This window comes from Panthera onca, chromosome E3 (genome assembly GCF_046562875.1).
Source record: "Panthera onca isolate mPanOnc1 chromosome E3, mPanOnc1 haplotype 2, whole genome shotgun sequence".
NCBI classification, from domain to species: Eukaryota; Metazoa; Chordata; class Mammalia; order Carnivora; family Felidae; genus Panthera; species Panthera onca.
In genome coordinates this window covers 22,228,493-22,247,914 of record NC_138354.1, presented here as the reverse complement: position 1 = coordinate 22,247,914, position 19,422 = coordinate 22,228,493, and the positions used below count along the sequence as shown (strand labels likewise).

The 19,422-nt window shown below is 47.2% G+C and overlaps 1 protein-coding gene across 2 annotated transcripts in view; it reads left to right on the top strand.

Moving 5' to 3' along the window:
- SLC5A11 (solute carrier family 5 member 11) overlaps positions 1-19,422 on the top strand; it is a 48,468-nt gene that overhangs the window by 8,907 nt on the left and 20,139 nt on the right. For both annotated transcript variants that reach the window (XM_078440498.1, XM_078440499.2), the window contains 7 exons: positions 700-949; positions 4,174-4,245; positions 6,302-6,406; positions 7,591-7,650; positions 14,053-14,157; positions 15,318-15,423; positions 18,026-18,106. In XM_078440498.1, coding sequence (XP_078296624.1) covers positions 815-949; positions 4,174-4,245; positions 6,302-6,406; positions 7,591-7,650; positions 14,053-14,157; positions 15,318-15,423; positions 18,026-18,106 — 664 coding nt within the window. In that variant the 5' untranslated portion in view covers positions 700-814. The remainder of the gene's footprint in view (positions 1-699; positions 950-4,173; positions 4,246-6,301; positions 6,407-7,590; positions 7,651-14,052; positions 14,158-15,317; positions 15,424-18,025; positions 18,107-19,422) is intronic.

Below are 19,422 nucleotides of genomic sequence, written 5' to 3'. Positions count from 1 at the left end.
ATATTCACAGGTTCTGAGGATTAGAAGGTGCCCATCCTTGAGGGGGACATTCTGTTCCCCATAGGAATCCCTGAAATTGCCCACAGAAGTACAGTATACTGAGAAACAGCCGAGGACACAGTGGTTCAAGGCATGGATTCTGGAGCAAGATTATTTGCCTTCAAGTCCTGTCTCTGCCACTTGAGCCATATTAATCTTAGACAAGTTCCCTGTGTCTCAATTTTGCCATCTGTAAAATGGGGATGAAAACAATAGTGCCCACTTTACAGGTTTGTAAACACTTAGAATGATGTAGGAGGTGCTATATATATTACAAAATATATTCAGTTTTACGGGCCTGGCCCGTATTGGAACAAGACTAGTGTCCCGCCGACCCTCAGACAAGATGTTGGCTCAACTCTTGCCTACCTCCGAGGTTCCTCAGAAATGGGAAACAACTCCAGTGTCTTGTTTTACTCTCACTCTTGGTCATGTGCTCCTGAAGTGGGATGGGATGATGAAACCATCTGTACTGTTCACAGTTTGTTCTTAATATTTTGCCGAGTGAGTGGCTGAGTTGCTAAAAAGTAGCTGTTGATTTGATGTGACTTCAAATCGTTCGTTTGCTGAATGAATGAGTGAATGGATGGGTGGATGGGTGGGTGGGTGGGTGGATCTGCCTTCCTGGGGGATCTGTCCCCACTACACATGTCTCCACAGGTGTCCTTTCGCTTGCTCCAAGGAGGTAGCCACGCAGAGGGTGAGGAAGTAGCTCTGGTGCTGGCATCTGACCCGCTTTTGCACTTCCCGCAGGATTGAAAGTTTGCTCAGGACCATGGAGAGCAGCTCCAGCAGTCCTCAGCCCACGGAGTCCGATCCCCTGGAGGCTTTTCCCCAGAGGAGCCTGGAGCCAGGTGACATCGCGGTGTTGGTTCTGTACTTCCTCTTCGTCCTGGCTGTTGGACTTTGGGTAAGCCAGGCCAGAGGAGGCAGAGGAAGAAACTCGCCCAAGGTCGTAAAGTAATTAGAACTTTAAACTTGTAAAAATACAGAGTTGACCATGGGTCAGGTGCTATCTTAGGCACTTTCATCTCATGCTATGTCATGTAATTTGCACAGATGTCTATGAAGAAGACGCTACTGCTGTACCCATTTTATAGATAAGGACACTGAGGCTCAAAAATGGAAACTCCTTGTATGTTAGTAAGTTAGCACAGCTGGGTTAGAATCCATATCTCCTTCACTTTGAAGCCCATATTCTTTTTTCTTTTTTAAAGCAATCTTTTTAAAACAATTTTTTTAATGTTTTTTATTTTTGAGAGAGAGAGAGTGTGTGAGCAAGGACAGGGGAGGGACAAAGAGACACGGAGAGACACAGAACTCAAAGTGGGCTCCAGGCTCCATGCCGTCAGCACAGAGCCCAACACGGGGCTTGAACCCACAAACTGTTGAGATCATGACCTGAGCTGAAGTCGGACGCTTAGCCGACTGAGCCACCCACGTGCCCCAGTTTTTTGTTTTTTGTTTTTTAAGGCAATACAGTCACCAGGTTCAAATAAAAGCAACTTAGGGGGGGTCTGGGTGGCTCAGTTGGTTGAGTGTCCTGACTTTTGTTCTTGGCTCAGGAGTCATGATCTCAAGGTTTGTGAGTTCGAGCCCTGAGTCAGATTCTGCACTGATAGCCCGGAGCCTGCTTTGGGTTCTCTCTCTCCCTTTCTCTCTGCCCTTCCCCCACTCTCTCTCTCTCAAAATGAATAAACACTAAAAAAAAAAAAAAGAAAAGAAATAAATAAACATAAAAAAAACATAGTGAAAATTTCACTACTACCCTTCCCTTCACGAGTAACCACTGTTGTAACCTTGTTTGTACATTAATTTGAGTTTCCTTATGGAAATCCAAGCAAATATTATCATGTATATTTACCTCTTTCTTAAATAGGAAGTAGGTTATTATACTGTTGTTTTTTTACCTTGCTGTTTTTCACCTATCATGATCTCTGGGATATCTTTTCATATCAGTGCATAGAAGCTTCCTTGTCTTTTTAAAAGTTGCACAGGATTGGGGTGCCTGGGTGGCTCCGTTGGTTGAGCATAGAACCTTGGCACAGGTCATGATGTTACGGTCTGAGAGTTCAAGCCCTGTGTTGGGCTCTGTGCTGACAGCACGGAGCCTGCTTGGGATTCTCTCTCCCTCTGCCCCTCTCCCCCACTCACGCTCCCTCTCTCTAAAAAAATTGCATTTATCTTATAATAAATGAGGCTGGACACCCTTACATATGTTTAAAGACCACTTCATTCCTTTCTGTGATGCACGGTTTCATATATTTTTCCCATTTTCATTAGGTTCTTGTTCTTTTACTTACCAACTTCTAGGAATTCTTTATTCTTTTAAAGTTCTTATTTGTTTAAGTAATCTCTACACCTGGCATGGGGCTCAGACTCGTGACCCCAAGACCAAGAATGACATGCCCCTCCTCTGACTGAGCCAGCCAGGTGCCCCTAGGAACTCCTTCCATGCTCAGAACATGAGTAATTTTGGGATAAGGATGCTGAAGAGAAGATACTGCTATCTGGGTTTTAGGCCATTTGGTACAAAAGACTTGAAAGCTGAGCCCCAAGGTGTCCCCACTTTCCTCCAACTATTTATACATCATTTTTCTACTCCTACCCCTTAGCTTTTCCTCCTCCAAGTCAACAAGGGGATGCAAGTGCTGGACGTTCCAAAGACCTTTCTCTGCACACTCCCCTGCCCTCCGCTCTTAGCAGGACATAGTGAGACGGAGGAGACGTTGTTGAGAGTAAGAGTTTTCGTGTCAGACAGCCTTGGGGTCAGGGTTAAGTTAGGGTGAGGTTGGAGGCACTAGGAATCGGTATTTTCCCAAGAGGACCAGGAGTCTCTGATATATTACTAGTTTGGGAGCCCTGGATTTAGATAATCCCTTTCAAGGAGTTCTTTATTTAAAAAAAAAAAAATTAAGTTTATTTATTTATTTTGAGAGAGAGAGAGAGAGACAGAGACAGAGAATCCCAAGCAGGCTCCACGCTGTCAGCACAGAGCCCAATGTGGGGCTCGAACTCATGAACCGTGAGATCATGATCTGAGCTGGAGGACACTTAACCTGCTGAGCCACCAAGGTGCCCCGGGAGTTCTTTATTTTATTTTATTTTATTTTTTATTTATTTATTTTTTTTATTAAAAAAAATATTTTTTAATGTTTATTTATTTTTGAGACAGAGAGAGACAGAGCATGAACGGGGGAGGGTCAGAGAGAGAGGGAGACACAGAATCCGAAGCAGGCTCCAGGCTCTGAGCTGTCAGCACAGAGCCCGACGCGGGGCTCGAGCTCACGGACCGTGAGATCATGACCTGAGCGAAATCGGACGCTTAACCGACTGAGCCACTCAGGCGCCCCTGGAGTTCTTTATTTTAAAAAAATACTTCCTGTGTCAGGAATGAGCCGGAATGAGCCTCAGGTTCGGTTTTCTATAGCAAGGTCATTTGCAGGGATGAAAAGGTACCATTTCCTGCCATGTCCTATCCGGTAAGAATCCCCTCACCGGCGTTCACACCCAGGCTCAGAGACGTGCAACTGCTTGCCAAGATCAGACAAGCCACTTAGCAGCCGAAATGTGTCTATTCGAACACCTTCGATGCTTAGAAGCTCGCTCCTTCTAAAGACGGTTTTGTTGGCCGGCTAAGGACATGGGCTCCCAAGGCTGACCTGGACCTGAATTCCCGGCACTTCCGCTCTCAGGAAACAATGGCACTAGAGTGACTTTACTTCTGAGTCTCATTTTCTTCATCTGTTAGATGGGCCTCATGATACCAACTTCATAGGAGTTTGTAAGGATTAACATGAGATAAAGCGCAGAGATGCTTAGGGGCGTCTGATGGCTGTGCTCCTGTGACACTATGTAGCACTAACACTCAATAAATGGTGCCCCTTATGAGCCATCCTAGCGATGAGCATGGGTTGAAAACTCAGACATGTAAGGGAGCCATAAGCAGGGGTTGTATTGACCTGAAGAATTTGTCTCCTCTAAAGCATTCAAATTAAAATCTTAAAAACCGTGGGTCCAAAGCACCCTATATTTGCTGTCCAGATCTGGCCTGCTGGACTCCCGGTTGGTTTTCCATGGCTTTGGCACTTCGGGATGCCTCTGACTGTTACCCACCCTTCTTCTTTGTTTCAGTCCACAGTGAAGACCAAAAGAGACACAGTGAAAGGCTACTTCCTAGCTGGAGGGGACATGGTGTGGTGGCCAGTAAGTGGTCTTTGGTTCAATTGAAGTCACTTCTTCACATGCTGATGGTCTGTCTAGCCTTTGGTCTCTCAGGACCCGGGTTGCACGTTGTGTGAAGTCACGGTCTAGAGAAGGCTTAGCTCCAACTCAATCAGTTAGGCTGGTTTCAGGTATGGTTGAGTGCAAGGGCTCAAGTGATATCATTAGGACCTGGTTTCCATCCCTCCCTCTCTTCCGCTCTTTAACCTTTCCTTCCTCCCTTCCTCCCTCCCTCTTTCCCTCCCTCTCTCCCTTCTTTCCTTCCTTCCTTCCTTCTTTCCTTCCTTCCTTCCTCCCTCCCTCCCTCCCTCCCTCCCTTCTTTCCTCCCTTCCTCCCTTCCTCCCTTCCTCCCTCCCTCCCTCCCTTCCTTCCTTTCCTCCATATCAATTTCTCTTCTTCTGGATGAGCGCTATTCCCCAAACAGAGTCAACTTCATGGCAACAGGATGGCAGAGTTTGCTCTAGGCTTCTCATCCTCTCAAGTCCCAGTGCACGGAAGAGCATGGAAAATATCTCATCTCTGATGGTGTCCCATGCCCACCTCTGTGCCAGTCACTGTGACCAGGGTAGTTTGATATGCTAATTGGCTCAAGTCTGGGTCACACACTCAATGCCTGAGCTGGGGCGGGGGGGGTGGGGGGGGTGGGGGGGTGGAGCTTGGAACCTGTCCTCAAGCATATGCGATGAGATGGGAAGGGGCTAGAAAGCGTTACTGGGACAAGGCGGAATGGATGTTGAAAACACAAATAACAAACACAGCAGTCCAATTGGTGTTTTCTTTTCGAGTGGACCTCAGGGCATTGCCAAATACAGCATGCACGTGCACACACACATACACACACACACGCACCCAGGTGTGTATGGGCCTGCCTACGTCATGGATGGTCAGGGATAATAGTTTACTTAGAATCTCCTGAAATAAGAGTGGAATCTTTGAACTAAGAAGAGGAAGGACCGCTCCCATTCGCACTGAGTCCAAAAGATGTAGGGTTTAAGGTGCAGACAGACAAGTGGTATCTGAGCCCCTGCTCAGTGAAATGTGTGGAGACAATGACCATACTGTTCTCAGAAGGTACCAACGACATGCCTTGCGTTATATGTTCAACAAATTCCCTAAAAATATATATTCACCGAGGAGTATGTCTGGCACTGTGTCCAACACATCAGTAAGCTGGTCTTCACCCTCAAGGAGCTTGTATTCGAGTGTTTCCCGAAGTATGAGTAACAGTCACTCTAAGATTTTCCAGCTACACACTGACATAGCATTAAATAACTTCAGATCGCATAGTGTGAACATCATCCCTTTCCTATTCTACGTCACTCCTCCTGACTGCATAAAAGAAAAAGTCACAGTTTGGTGCTAATATACCTTTATCAGTCTTTCATCTCTGACCAAGCTCTATGTTTAATCAAGAGACTATAGGCCTCAGTGAGAGAAACTAGCTAGGATTTAGTAACGGAGATGGTGTCCCAGTTCCAGATTCTTAGGAGAGAAAATGTAATTTACCTACTTTGGGCCAAGTAACTGGGGTGTCTGGTTCAATCTGTTGAGACCAGGGATTAGGGCCATTGAGTATAGGCTTGGCCACTTAATGTTCTACCAGAAGGAGAACTATTTACTTTGCCAAGGTAGAAACAGAACTGGGATATATAACAGAACTGGGATATATAACAAAGGCTCCCTGATTCTCCTCATGAAGCACCTTCCACAATACCTGTCATCCTTTCCCCCAGGGACGATGCATACAGTTGTTCATGTTGTGCACTGCACTACCCTATGGGGTATGATTCACATTTTAGGCATCATAAAGATGCATACTTACTGTGCCAATAACTGATAGATGGAAGTAAGAGAGTTTGGGGGAAGACGAGTCTTTCTAATTTGAAAAAAAGGAAGATGCCAGATGGGCTAGGGATGGCCCTGCCTTCTCTATTTCTCCTTCTGTCTTGGTCCCTTTGGAGCACGGGAAGAACTGGGGGTGGGGAGAAGATACTGTAGACCTTGGCTCCAGGATCTGACTTGTCTGTCTCCCTACAGGTGGGTGCGTCCTTGTTTGCCAGCAATGTCGGAAGTGGGCATTTTGTAGGCCTGGCAGGGTCGGGTGCTGCTGCGGGCCTTTCCGTAACTGCTTATGAGTTGAATGTAAGTATCTTACCGGGGTGTCTACAGCTCACCCTTTGCCCAGTAGGTGACCCTGGGGGACAGTGTGAATGCCCCGTACTTGTAAAAATGGAGCAGTACTTCACGAGGAGACAAGCAGGAAGTATCAAGGGTACCCCTCGCCAGCTAAAACTAGTTTGACCTGCAGGCTTCTGGCTTGCGTGGGTGTGCTCGGTGCTGGCCGGTAAGGTCAGGACCCTAATAAACCACTGTGTGGGAGAAGAGGGCTCCGAATCCCTTCCCTGCGGATGCAGAAGCCAGAAGGTGTCCCGGGACCAGAGGGTTTTTCTGTGTATCACAAAAAGCAGGTGACATCTGTGGTGTGGTGCTTTGACCTATCTTGCCCGGATGCCCAAGAGCGAGGACACACTGTCCTATGGGGCAGGGCTCGTGAAGGATATGATTTTCACTGAGGAGGAGGGCTTGCACTGTTAGTGGTGATTTTCATCTTCATAGTGACTCACTTTCTTTGAAACAAACGATTCACTTATTTATTTATTTATTTATTTAATTTATAGATAAGCTCTATGCCCAACATAGGGCGTGACCTTACAACTCCTAGATCAAGAGTCATATGCTCCACTGACTGAGCCAGCCAGTTTATTTATTTTGAGAGAGAGAGAGAGAGAGAGAGAGAGAGAATGTGAGCAGGGGAGGGGCAGAGAAAGAGAGAGAGAATCCCAAGCAGACTCTGCACTATCGGTGTAGAACCCACTGCAGGTCTTGAACTCGTGAACTCTGACCTGGGCCGAAAGCAAGAGTTGGACACTTAACCTACTGAGCCACCCGGGCGCCCTGTGACTAATATTTTTAAAGTGCTCATTCTACCCTGCGGCCTACACTACACGTGTTACCGTATGGCAGGATCCCTTACAAAGCCCAGCCTGGCTCAACGAGGGAGGGGATACGCCTGGAGGAAGGGGGAGGACGTGAGGTTTAGGGTGACACCGGATGAGGAGTCACGGAAAAGCTTCTATTTCCACTCTTCCCTCCTTCGTCCCCTTCTGCCACTTAAACGTGGAAATATGATGGCCCAGGGAGGGTGAGGTACGCAGACTGAACCAGAGGTGGAGCCAGGCCTGGCTACCTCCAGGGGCAGAGGGAGATCCAGATGAGCGCCTTGAGGTTGGCGGGAGCCGAGTCCTGACTCTCTTTTCCCCGGGCAGGGCTTGTTCTCCGTGCTGATGTTGGCCTGGATCTTCCTGCCCATCTACATCGCTGGTCAGGTGAGTGTGGGGGAGTTGGGGTGCCGTGGGCTGAGAAACCCTTTGGAAGGGTCACCCCTGCATTCCCTTCTTCCCCCCTGACGACCTCCCTTAGTCCCCGGGAGGTCGGTCCTTGCATGGCGAGGGACGCCACACAGGTGAGACCAGGGGAGCCCCGCCCTTGGCAGCTCCCACCTGGTGACCGATGATCAAGATGCACATGGGCTGGAGGAGACGGGAGCCCAGAAGCATCTCTTTTCAATGCGAACACACCGGTGTGAGGCTCGTGGTGTCTTTGACGTGTGTAGACGGTAACATATTACTGTTTTTCTTCCTTTGCACACAGAGCTGTAAAAACTGAGTTCTTTCTGGCAGATGCGAAGGGTCAAAATGTTTGTTCCCAAATAACAATGCTGCTTTAGACTTAAAATATCTATCTATCTATATCTCTATATCTATACCTATCTATCTATCTATCTATATATGTATATACACATACGTACATACATATGTGTATATGTTTTTAAGTTTATTTATTTTGAAAGAGAGGGAGAGAGAGAATCAAGCAGACTTCATGCTGTCATGCTGTCCGTGTAGAGCCCAATACAGAGCTCGAACTCACCAAATGTGAGATCATGACAAATGTGAGATCATGACAGCTGAAATCAAGAGTCGGACATTTATGGGGCGCCTGGGTGGCTTAGTCGGTTAAGCGTCCAACTTTGGCTCAGGTTGTTTGAGCCCCACGTCGGGCTCTGTGCTGACAGCTCAGAGCCTGGAGCCTGCTTCAGATTCTGTGTCTCCTTCTCTCTCTGCCCCTCCCCTGCTCTTGCTTTCTCTCTCTCTCTCTTTCTCTCAAAGATGAAACATTAAAATTAAAAGCAAAAAAGAATCGGACGTTTAACTGACTGAACCACCAGGCACCCCTGCTTTAGACTATTTTGAAAAAGTAGTTTAAAAAATTGTTTCTGATCTGACAGCTTTATGTCACTCATACTGTCTAGATTTATTTCTGCTCCAAAGGTTCTACCACACGGGGCAAGATCATACTCAGGACCATTCATAAGGCAAGAACTGGTTTTAACTTTTGATTATGGCAATTAAAAACTACACAAAGTAGGGGCGCCTGGGTGGCTCAGTTGGTTAAGCGTCCAACTCTTGATACTGGCTCAGGTCATGATCTCACAGTTTGTGAGTTCAACCCTTGCATCAGGCTCTGTGCTGACCGTGTGGAGCCTGCTTCGAATTCTCTCTCTCTCTCTCTCTCTGCCTTCCCCTGCTCTCTCACTCTCTCTTAAATAAATAAACTTAGAAGAATATTTAAAGAAACTTAAAAGAAAAAATCTATCCACTCCATTTTTATTGGGAAATAAATACATTGAAAACGTGATAAAACACAGATGCACAGCTTAATAAACTATCGTAAAATAAACACCCGGATCAAGACATAAGACCTAACCTCCCCCGTGTGCCTTTAGCACGTGACCATGCCTTCCTTTCTCCTTGAAGTTCATCTAGTTAACTCCTTTGCTTCTCTTTGCAGCTTTCATTATGCATAAGTAGACAGTTGGTTTAATTTATTTTTGAAAAAACGTATACGGGATCAGGGTAACATATTCTTTCATTAGTTGATGTGTTAATTTTTTTTTTTTTTTTTTTTTTTTTTTTTTTTTTTGCTGTGTAGTTCTCTGTAGTATGACTACAGCCCATGTGTCCATGTGTTTGTCCATTCTTTTGTTCATGAGCATTTAGGTTGTTCCCAGTGTTAGGCTGTGATGACTAATGCTCCCGTGAGCGTTTATACAAGTGTCCTGAGGCATGTAAACAGGTGTTTATGGAGAGTGTCTACCTATGAGTGTCTGGGCTATTGGGTATGTTTGTCTGGCTTTGCTACATACTCCCCCAATATCCCCCAGAGTATTTCTATCAGCTTAGAGTCCCACCAGCAGTGTCTGCAAATCCCCTTGGCTCCATTGCTTCACATCCTTGCCAACACTTGGTATTTTCCAACTTTAAAATTCTTGCTAATCTCAATGCGCTTTCGACTGACAATTCTATTTTTATTTTTTTTGGCCCTTTGGATTTCCTCTTTGGGGAAGTCACTTGTCTGGGGCTTTTGCCAACCTTTTTTAAAATTATTATTAGGTGAGGGGCGCCTGGGTGGCTCAGTCGGTTGAGCGTCCGACTTCGGCTCAGGTCATGATCTCGTGGTCTGTGAGTTCGAGCCCCGCGTCGGGCTCTGAGCTGTCAGCTCAGAGCCTGGAGCCTGATTCAGATTCTGGGTCTCCTCTCTCTCTCTGCCCCTCCCCCACTCTTGCTCTGTCTCTCTCTGTCAAAAATAAATAAACATTAAAATAAATAAATAAAATTATTATTAGGTTATAGAGCTTCTTATTGATTTGTAGAGGTTCTTTATATATTCTGGAAACAAGCCCTTGGGGTGGTTTTATGTGCTGCAAATGTATATATCTATCTTTTTCTACTCTGTGGTTTGCCTTTCCAGTCTCTTAATGATGTTTTTGATACGCAGTTCTCAACTGCAATGTAGTCACATTTATCACTTTTTCCTGTCTTTCATGTTCTGTTTAAAAAATATTTTCCTACTCCAAGGTCATAAAGATATTTTCCTATATTGTCTTTTAGAACTTTTCACATTTAAGTCAATTATCCATGTAATACTGATTTTTGTCCACTGTAGTTTGAGAATGGGATAATGCTAATGCCACCCATCAGGAAACTTACAGACCAGTTTATTCATTCATTGATTGAAGATGCATTTATTGAGCCAAATGTCAGCTGCATGCCAGGTCCCATCGGTTCCCCATCCTCACCTCGTGATGTGACCATTACAATGCTTTCCCTTCTTGCTGGAAATTTCTTTTTCATTCACAGGGAGGTTACCTCCTGTTCATCTTTCAAATCCTACTTTAAGCAATAGTTCCTCCAAAAAGCCCCTCTGACCTCCCTGATGAGGTTAAATTTCCTTCTTCATCATATCGTGGCCTTTGCTGCTTTGCATTAGCTCATGTGGCTATGAAACTCAGATGTCTCCCAATAGACTGTGTGCCTCCTCTAGTAAACCAAGCTTTCTCAGTCTCAGGGGGTACTCTGCATTATAGGGTGTTCGCAGCATGCCTGGTCTCTACCAAGTAGATGCTCGCAGCACCCCACACCCCAAATTGTGACAGCCAAGTCGTCTCCAGGCGTTGCCAAACGTTCCCTAGGGAGATACAAAATCGTCCTTGGTTGAGAACCACTTTCCTAGACTGTGTGCGTCTCCCATTAGATTGTAAGCTCTAGGAGAGTGGGAACCATTTCTGTTCTCTCCTAGAGTTGTGCCTGGTACACAGGAGATGTGCAATTAAATATTGTTGAAATAACTCAGCAGCAGGGTCTTTGATGGATTCAGAAGGAAGAACATGAGGAATGAGCTAACACCCAAGAGAAGAGGCACTGGTTAGGGACCAGAAGTCTTGGTCAGATCCCAAAGCATCACCAGAGTTAACAAGTGAGAGGGCTGTACTGATGAACATTTGGGGCGTCGGAGGTGAATGGGGTCCTGGGGCTGACGAGGCCCAGGTGTGGGTCAGGGAAGTGGGGGCTGGAGCAGAAATGCCCCATTCTTGCCGGGGCTGAGCAGACTGAGACACCATGCAAGGTGTCCCATGTGGGTTCTCTGCATTGTCCCTGTGGCTGCTTCCACACTGGGGAAGGGTCTCCAAGAAAAGGAAGACCTTGAAGGAGCTGGAATCCCCTTGAGTCCTGGGCAGGGCCCTGGGGAAGGCTGGAGGTAAGGGGCGGGGGTTTTGGAGGAAGAGGGAGGGGATTTACATGAGGAGGAAGTATGGCAGTCTGGATGGGATGGGGTGGGGGAGACAGTATGCAGGTCCCGGAAGCCCCTTGCCGTCCTCTGCCCCAGGAAATGGGGGGTCTGGGAGGGAGGGGCCCCACAAGCAGCGAGGCCTCAGGAACCAGGGTACTCATCCCCCCAGGGCAGCAGTCATTTACTGCATTTATTTCTTATTCTTTTTTTTTTTTTTTTTTTTAGTAGGCTCCACGTCCAACGTGGGCTCGAACTCATGACCCTGAGATCAAGAGTCGCATGCTCTACCAACTGAGCCAGCCAGGCGCCCCTGCATTTACTTCTTTTTAACATTCACCCAGCTGCAACCAGAGGGTGGTTCCTGTGCTGCCTGTGGGCCGTCCCTCACCTCTTCGGCTCTTTCTGTCTGTCTGTCTTTCTCAACCTTGCTTGCTGGCAGATTGCCTTTTTAGCTCCTTGACAGCTTAACAGCTGTGGTCACAGACAGTAAATCTGCCAGGGAAGCCCGTTCCTCTCACCTGAATGGACTGAGGCTCTTCGTGTCCTCTCTAATCAGCTGTCACACCATCACCACGGGCACATCCGTTCAGTACTGGTTGAATGTCCCCATGCGTTATTCCTTGATAGAGTGTCAGTGCATGTGCTTCTGGAAAATCTCTGTTGTGGGTACCTTGCTGCAAAACCAGGGGAAGACATGAGAGTCAGAGTTCCAGATTGCTCTCTGGGGGAGATGGGCAGGAGAGAGAAGCTTTTTTTCTTTTTTCCTATTTGAAAATGCCCATTTATTCCTGGAGTTCTTTTTTGTTTGTTTGTTTGGCCAATATTTTATTGTGAGAAGACGTTCAAGCATACATCGAAGTGGAAATAATTTTGCACCATACACCCTTGGGTTCTTGAATACCCAGATTACCATTAGCCATTTACAATTCTTATTTATTTATTAAAATTTTTTTTTAATGTTTATTCATTTTTGAGAGACAGAAAGAGACAGAACGTGAGTGGGGAGGGGCAGAGACAGAGAGACACAGAATCGGAAGCAGGCTCCAGGCTCTGAGCTGTCAGCACAGAGCCTGACGCGGGGCTCGAACCCAAGAGGTGAGATCATGACCTGAGCAGAAGTCGGATGCTTAACCGACTGAGCCACCCAGGTGCCCCAACTATTTACTATTCTTGAACTGAGTCTAGCCATCTAGTCTTTCCCAGTATCCCTTCACAATCTGACCTCGAAATGGATGGTTTGCCATTCATGAGCTTGTGGTGGGGGACCTGTTAGTTTTCTCCTCCCTGGGTTAGACTTGGGGATACCCAAGCAGCAACAGCCTGGAGGAGAGGCTGCAAACATTTCTGCAAATATCTTTATAACTGGGTCCTTCCCCATCCAAGATCTAGTACCTCACGGAAGAGCCATTGGTTTGATGTTGCAGTGTCTCAGCTGCAAGTCTGGGGCTAGAGTACAATGAGGGTGAGGAGATTGGGAAAGAACATGCCAAACCCTCAACAGTGGTTTTCAGCAGCACACCCCAGTCACTTGGGTGCCCATATGGTAATGACATCTGACTTTGGACCACCCAGCCTGGGGCATAGGGAGCCGCCATGATTCAGTGCCCCCCCTCATCTTTCTGCCAATCCTGGAGCCTGCTATTAGAATCCCCTGCTTTTGCTGGTAACCTGCCCCAAGGTTTAAATTTTGTTTTAATGTTTATTTTTGAGAGAGAGATACAGAGCATGAAATGGGGAGGGACACGGAGACACACAGAGAGAGAGAGAGGCGGGGGGAGACACAGAATCTGAAGCAGGCTCCAGGCTCTGAGCTGTCAGCACAGAGCCCGACGCGGGGCTCAACCTCACAACATGGGATCATGACCTGATCTGGAGTAGGACAGTTCACCGAGTGAGCCACCCAGGTGCCCCCTGACCAAAGGATTAGAATAGAGCAATTCCCCAAAGTTTGGAACCTGGACGAATGGAGATTCTTGAGATGCTTTTAGGTGTCAGACATGGGACCCGCCACACTGAGTCACGTGGTAGAGTTATTTCCTTTTCTGTTGTCTTTCACTTGTTTGATGAGCTCAAGGGGGAAGCCTTACATTGGTCCTAGCCTGTCTTCAAGACCAATCCAACACTTCTCCAGCATTCTTTTTCTTTTTTAAATGAGTAGGCTCAGGGTCCAGAGTCTTTGGTGTTGCCAGAAAGGAATAGAAAATAATGAATTGTTTTACTACCCGGTGTTTATTTTACTACCCGTTGTTTATTTTTGCTGGTTCTCTTAAATTTAGGGTTGATTTTCCATTTATGATGGTGATTTGAAGTTTAGGGAAATGTATTTAACTGTTTAGGTGAGCTGGTTGAAAGGAAAACACTAAGTAACTAATAAGAGATAGCAAACTTTGGGATGGGATTGGTAGTTGGGTACATCCCCCTGCACAGAACCCCAATTCCTCCACACCCCACCCCTCTGCCCCCATTTTCTCCTCCTTTCTTAGGCCTATGATCAAGAAGGCCATTGGTGCTGCTGAGTTTGGGGAGGAGGGAAGGGCCAGTGCCCTGAGACCATGTGCCCAAAGTCAGGTATGTGGTGACCACTGAGCTCTGGCCCCTAGGTCACCACGATGCCAGAATACCTGAGGAAACGCTTTGGTGGCAACAGGATCCCCATCATCTTGGCTGTGCTCTACCTGTTTATCTACATCTTCACCAAGATCTCGGTAAGGTGGGGACATAGCCCAGCCGTGTACCTGTGGCATGGTGAGAAGATCAACGACAGCCACTGCTTGGGAGTGTGTCCTCCCTGTGCACTTCCTCCTTCTGTTGGGCAGGCTTCCGGGAGGTTAGCAGAGGGTAGGAGGGGTGGGAGGGAGAGGACAAGCATGGGCAGAAGTTGGGAGAAGGTTCTGCCAAAGGTTCTCTGGCAACATCTCTAGACGGTGCAGGTCACCCCTTGGGTGGAGCGGTCATATTCCTCCTGGGATTAGACAGTGATCAGCTATTAATCAGATGGGCTGCGGCCATTGAGCCTGCTCCACCTTGAACTTTGGTTGGATGGGCCAATCTCTAGAAAGAGGCCAAGAGCAGATGCCTTGCAGCCTCCAGGCCTGCCTGTGACTCAGCTGATGCTGTCTCCACTTCCAGTTGGGGCTGAGGAGAGCCTGTCTCTTGTGAGGAGAGTGCAGGGGGTGCAGAGGAATTCCATTCAATCCAAACAACAATAACTGAGTCCATGCCAGCTGCAGGCTTGAAAGACAGACGTTGGATGACAGCATCCTTTCAGAATTCTGCCTCTGGGTCTGGTGGAAAGCTTCAGATGTGGGGAATCCGTCACCAGGGAAGTTATGACCAAGGAGGATTACGAACTAAAGAAAGGGGACTAGTGTTCCCGATGGATGGACTAGAGCAAGCAAAACATTGGCGACGTGGATGGGCATAGCTTGTTAGGGAAGCAGAGAAGCAGTGAGTGAGGGAAATGAGGCCAAGGGTCAAGCAGACCATGAAGCCTGGCATGCAACTCTAACTTATTTACATAGACGTTATCTTGGGGGCAGTAGGGGGCCACGGAAGAATTTTAATGGGCAGGAGAAGGATGATATGCTCATGGCGGTATTTGATAAAGGTTGCAAAGTGGAGAATGGAGGCTAGAAAGACCGGGAGTAGCAGCAGGAGGGCCACTGAGGAGGTTGTCGTATTAGCCCAGTGAATGGGTCTCAAATGTACTTGCCCAAGGGTCCCAGTTTGAGACCTCTGATACAGGAAGAGGTGGCTGAAGAAAGCGCAACGTAGGACTCTTCTGTTTGCTGGAATCCAGTCTTAGGGGAACTTGCGCTGAAAATGTCCATCCATTCATTCATCCGTGAACTTCATGTCTCTACAGGTGGACATGTATGCGGGTGCCATCTTTATTCAGCAGTCTCTGCACCTGGATCTCTACCTGGCCATAGTCGGGCTGTTGGCCATCACAGCTCTGTACACCGTTGCAGGTGTGTCTGAACGAGAGGTGATGCCTGAGAGGCCGTGGGCCACCCCCGCCCCCATCTTTTCCTGGCCCATCTTCTGATGTTCTAGTGTGTTAAAACCATCCATTCATTACACCTCAGTCAATGACCCCAGATAATACGGTGTCTCTTGGCCATTGTCTAAGGGAAGAGGGCTTCCCGATTAGAGGGAGGATTGAAAAATGCACCACAATTGCATCAAGCTATTTTCCATTTATTTACTGCAGAATTATTTATTGAAAACTGAGTGAGGCGCGTGTCTATTCACATGCACTCTGCAAAGCGAGATGGTAAGCAACTGTAATCTCGGAGAATAACGTGCGGCAGCATCGTTTTTCCCCGTCGGAACCACACTCCAGGAGAGTGACTGGCATAGAGTATGGCCTGGACAAATATCTGTGTTGGAATATTCACCTTTTAATCTTCATCCTCTGCTCCAGGTCACCCTTCTCTGCTTCCTCTTCGTATAATATAACTCATTCCACAAATCTGTCTGGATATCACCTACATATGCTAGACATCGTGCTAGGAAATGAGGTAGAGCAGTAGACAAAACAGGCAAAATCTTGACCCCAAAGGAACTTCTATTCTAATAGGGATGGGGAGACAGACAATGAACAAGGAAACCAATAAATTATATCAGGATGTATTGTTATAATCTGATAAGTGCTGTGAAGGAAGTTCCACGCAGGGTGAGGTGGGGAGTGATGGGTAAGGAGGGGTTTTTTATTATTATTTTTCTTTACATAGCATGTTCAGAGAAGGCCTTTCTAAGGTGACATCTGAACCACATTTAAATGAAAGGAAGGAAACTTTAAAGACAAGGACGGAGGAAGAGAAGACCAGGCCAGGAGAAGGGCACATGTAAAGACTCATGCTTTGTTTTGGGGGACAGAAAGGCGGTCAATGTGGCTGACGCTGAATGAGCAGATGGCTCAAGCTGCGACCCGCTAACCTCCAGGGGAGCCACTCCCACCAGGCAGAGACGGATTGCCACACCCTCCCCCCCCCCCCACCCCCACCCCGTGTGGCTCAGCAGGAGATGGGGGAAAGGCCAGCAACCAGTGCCTTGAGGGAAATGAAAGATGAAATGAGTCTGGATCTTGCTCCGAGGGCTGTGGAACACCACGGGAGGCTCTAAGCTCAAGAGCGGTCAAATCAAACCCATGCAAAGGCCCCTGAAGAATCTCTCAGAGTGTTCCACACTAATGGAAGCTGTGTGCCTGGAGCCCAGGGAAAGGGAAGGGCTAGTCCCAGTAGCCAATTTACCTTTGTTTCCTGGTCTGCGTGTCCCATTAGACTGTAATCTCCATGAGGACAGGGAACATGCTGTTTTGCTTGCTTCTCTATCCCTACCATGGAGAGCTAGGTAGGGCACTCACCAGATATTTGGTGAACAATTGAATAAAATACTAAACAGAGTGCATGGCACATGATAAATTGTTCAGTGAACATCAGTATAGAAACGACGGCGGGTTTCAGTGGCACCCGGCTTCAGGATCACTGCACTCAGGCAGCAGAGAGTTGGGACAAGACTCTAGGCTGGGTGTCTGCCCATTTGTGACAGGGCCGTATTCCTCCTGGCCAGGAAGGAGGAGGCATGGTAGAGAACCCCACATCTCTGCCCATGTTTTTTATTGCACGCTGACTTTGCCCACTCGTAAAACATGCTCAGATCAGATAAACATCCCTTTCCCTTTGGGAAGAAGGAGGTATAGTATAAGGAAGAGACTAGAAAGATGGCCTTGGCCAGATTTGCTGCCATTCTTGTCATTACCAAGACTGTGCTAGGTGGCAAAAGTAAGAAGAATTCACTGAGGCCAACCACAGGAGCCTGCTCAGGAAGCCTGTTAGGGCTCTGAATACCTAGTACTCATATCCTTTTTCCAGGGTTAAAAATAAAGCTGTTCAGAGCTTGGGGACTACAGCCCATGCATCACTTCCTGAATCAGTTAGAAATTACTGTGTAACGAACCACCCACAGATATAAGGACGTAAAACAATGGTCTTAAGCAAGAGCAGAAGCTTCAGGGCACTTGAGGGATAGGCTTAGGCCTGCACAGTAGTAGCACTCCCCCATATTCTGTTGGTCGAAGCAAGTCATTTGGCCGAGCCCATAGTTAAGACATAGAGAAATCAGCTTTATTTACATCAACATGAAAAGCAGGAGAACCTGGGTGGCTCAGTTGGTTAAACATTCAGCTTTGGCTCAGGTCATGAAATCACAGTCCATGAGTTCGAGCCCCGCGTCAGGCTCTGTGCTGACAGCTCAGGGCCTGGAGCCTGCTTCGGATTCTGTGTGTGTGTCTCTCTCTGCCCCTCTCCAATTCATGCTGTCTCTCTCTCTCTCTCTTTCTCTGTCTCTCAAAAACAAACATTTAAAAATTAAAAAAAAAACAAAACAAAAAACATGAAAAGGAGCAGGAAAGCCACAAGGCAACATGGGCCTGTGCCCAGGAAGGAGGTCTTGTGGCCATCTTTGTAAACAACACTAAGAAATCTCAGGTCTTGAGCTTCCAGATTCTCTCTGTTGTTACCCAGGGTGTCCGACCCTCATCTCCATGCTTATTCCCACCCCCACCCCCAGGTGGCCTGGCTGCTGTGATCTACACGGATGCCCTGCAGACTCTGATCATGCTTATAGGAGCACTCATCCTGATGGGCTACAGTAAGTGGGGCCCCAGGGTCACTTGGGTGGGTGACAGGCCCTCTCTCAGGAAGGGACATCTGCTCTCATCATGGGGATCAGCAAACCCAGCTGCCAAAAGCATACCCCTGGGGCATTCCATCACGGATGATTTCCTTGAGACATGGTTGTTTTAGCTGGAAGAGAACTGAACTTATGGAAATTTACTGTTTTTTTTTTTTTTTTCAAGTTTATCCATTTATTTTGAGAAAGAGAGAAAGCACCGGGGGGGTGGGGGTGGGGGTGGGAAAGGGCAGAGAGAGAGAGAGGGAGAGAGAGAATCGCAAGCAGGCTCTGCACTGTTAGCACAGAGCCGACGCGGGGCTCCGACTCACGAACCGGGACATCATGACCTGAGCTGAAGTCGGACGCTTAACCAACTGAGCCACCCAGGCGCCCCGGAAATTTACTGATTTTTAGGTAAAAATGAATAGTTCCTCCTATATTGAGAGGGAAAAATGATTAATAAATAAAAGGGACACAGGGACAAAATTCTTCTTACAGAAGAATTCCAATTAATAAATGCAGACAGAGGGAGAGAAATAGAAAATCAACATGAGGGCACCACCGTGATAATTGGAGGCAAGATTCAACGGTAAATGCTCAAGATAGCAGGGATTTTTGCATGATCTCAGTTACCATGTCCAAGATATTCACTAATCACAAAGGGGAAAATAGTCGCTTTACCGTGGGGCAACCTGGCATGCACCATTGTAGCTAAGTGATTGCGGTCAATGTCTCCAGGAATAGGACATATTGATATGTAGCTGCTCATAGGGTGAGAGGGACATAACGGAGCCTCTGTGCCACGCTTACCAAAAACACATAATTATTCAGGAATAAACATCAGACATCCGATGGAGAATCATTTTACAAGATTCCTAATCAGTTCCTCAAGAGTGTCAAAGCCACAAGAAATAAGGACTCGGGAATTGTCTAGGAACAGGGGTCGAGGAGATACGAGTTTTATCATAGCATTGTGCCTTTCTGCACACTTTAAATTGTGTTTATGTGCAGCTTTCGTCTTTTATTTTTTTATTTTTTATTTAAAAAAAAATTTTTTTTTTTAACGTTTATTTATTTTTGAGACAGAGAGAGACAGAGCATGAACGGGGGAGGGTCACAGAGAGAGGGAGACACAGAATCTGAAACAGGCTCCAGGCTCTGAGCTGTCCGCACAGAGCCCGACGCGGGGCTCGAACTCACGGACCGCGAGATCGTGACCTGAGCCGAAGTCGGACGCTTAACTGACCAAGCCACCCAGGTGCCCCAACGGCTTTCGTCTTTTAAACAAAACT